The sequence below is a fragment of the Rhipicephalus microplus genome, chromosome 6 (assembly GCF_043290135.1).
Source record: "Rhipicephalus microplus isolate Deutch F79 chromosome 6, USDA_Rmic, whole genome shotgun sequence".
NCBI lineage: Eukaryota > Metazoa > Arthropoda > Arachnida > Ixodida > Ixodidae > Rhipicephalus > Rhipicephalus microplus.
In genome coordinates this window covers 165,630,353-165,632,075 of record NC_134705.1, presented here as the reverse complement: position 1 = coordinate 165,632,075, position 1,723 = coordinate 165,630,353, and the positions used below count along the sequence as shown (strand labels likewise).

At 51.1% G+C, this 1,723-nt stretch overlaps 1 protein-coding gene across 1 annotated transcript; it reads left to right on the top strand.

The window, feature by feature from the left end:
• Positions 1–221: 221 nt before the first annotated feature.
• On the top strand, positions 222–803 carry LOC142766073 (uncharacterized). Its single transcript, XM_075867905.1, has one exon. It carries the CDS (start codon positions 222–224, stop codon positions 801–803), a length of 582 nt encoding a protein of 193 aa, XP_075724020.1.
• The last annotated feature ends 920 nt before the right edge of the window (positions 804–1,723 follow it).

Sequence of the window (1,723 nt, the reverse complement as noted above, 5' to 3'; positions counted from 1 at the left end):
TCTTGAAGCCGCCGTCACCGCTGCACGCAACTCTGAAACAATCAAGCTGCAGCAAAAAGATCTACGGCCGCAGCAACAGGTGCCTGCGGCTGTTGACGCCATGCGTGGATGTTCGAAGAGCAAAGGAAAGCCAAATCAGCGCTCTCAAAAAAACACAGCGCGACCAAACTGTGCCGGCGTGCAAGTGGTGTGGCTCAACAACGCACCCACCACCACGCACTATGTGCCCGGCAAACGGGAAAATATGCAGTGCCTGCGGCAAAAAGGGACACTTTGCCGCCGTGTGCTTATCTGCCTCTGCGAGGAAGAAAAAGAGCACCCACCAAGCTGTTTTGGAAGAGGTTTACTTCGGTCAATTGACCGATCAACGGGAGTCTGGACTGCGGAAGACTGGCGTTACTGTAAATGGCTTGCCAATGAAGTTCAAAGTAGACACCGGTGCAGATGTTACCGCTATACCTACAAGTCTCTACAACGAACAAGTCATGGGCAACCTGAAGCAGGCCAAGAAACAGCTGCTGGGACGCGGCCGGACCGAAATCGCCACAATAGGTCTGTTTAGCGCAACCTTGTGCTGGAATGGCCGAGAGTGTCAAGAAGAAATTTACGTGACCGACAAGTTACACGATGCACTTCTCCGACGTCTAGCAATCAAATCGTTGGATATCCTCCTCGAAGTCACAGCGTCAACAAGCAAGGTCAGTGACCCTGCTAACATTCTCTGCCACTACCCCAACTTGACTACTGGCCTGGGCCTTCTCAAGACAGAATACAAGATAATATTACTCCCCGATGCCAAGTAGAGTGCTATGACGTATCTGTGGCGAGTACCCCTACCCATGCTGCCTAGTGTCAAACGTGAGTTGGAGAGAATGGAAAACCTCGGCGTCATCAGAAAGGTCGACGAGGCCACAGAGTGGTGCGCACCTATGGTAGTCGAGAAAAAGAGAGGAGGCGAGCTTCGAATCTGTGTTGACTTCGGAGGATTAAACAAGAACATTCTGCAGGAACGAGTCGTAATGCCCACTGTCGACGAATGTTTGGCCAGACTTGCCGGAGCTACACGGTTCAGAAAGCTTGATGCAAGGGCTGGTTATTGGCAAGCTCCGCTAGCACCCGTGTCCCAGAAGTACACTACATTTCTGACGCCATTCAGCAGGTTTCAGTTCCTCCGATTGCCCTTTGGAATTTCGACATTACCCGAGTTTTTCCAGAGAGAAATGCTAAGAGTTCTAGAAGGCATCGAAGGCCAAGCATGTCTACAAGACGACATTATAGTGTTTGGCCCTTCAAGGGAAGAACATGACGCACGACTGCACAAAGTACTGCAGCGCCTCCAAAAAGCTGGCATCACCTTGAACGCAGAAAAATGCGTACTACATCAGCAGTCTGTGAGATTCCTGGGATACATCGTGTTGGCGAATGGTATCAGTGCAGACCCTGAAAAGGTCAACGCACTGTGTCACCTAGCAGAGCCTACAGATGTAACAGAGGTGAGGTCCTTCTTGGGAATGGCCAACCAATTGTCCAAGTTTTTCCCGGGGCTTTCGCAGCTCACAAAACCGTTGCGTTACGTGCTTCAAAGCGACGCCCAATCGTGCTGGGACAAGCCACACCAAGAAAGTTTTAACGCTGTCAAGAAAGCATTGACAAGTACTCCAGTGCTTACTCACTGCGACCCTTGTAGTCATCACACTGTGCCGGCGGATGCATCGTCGTACGG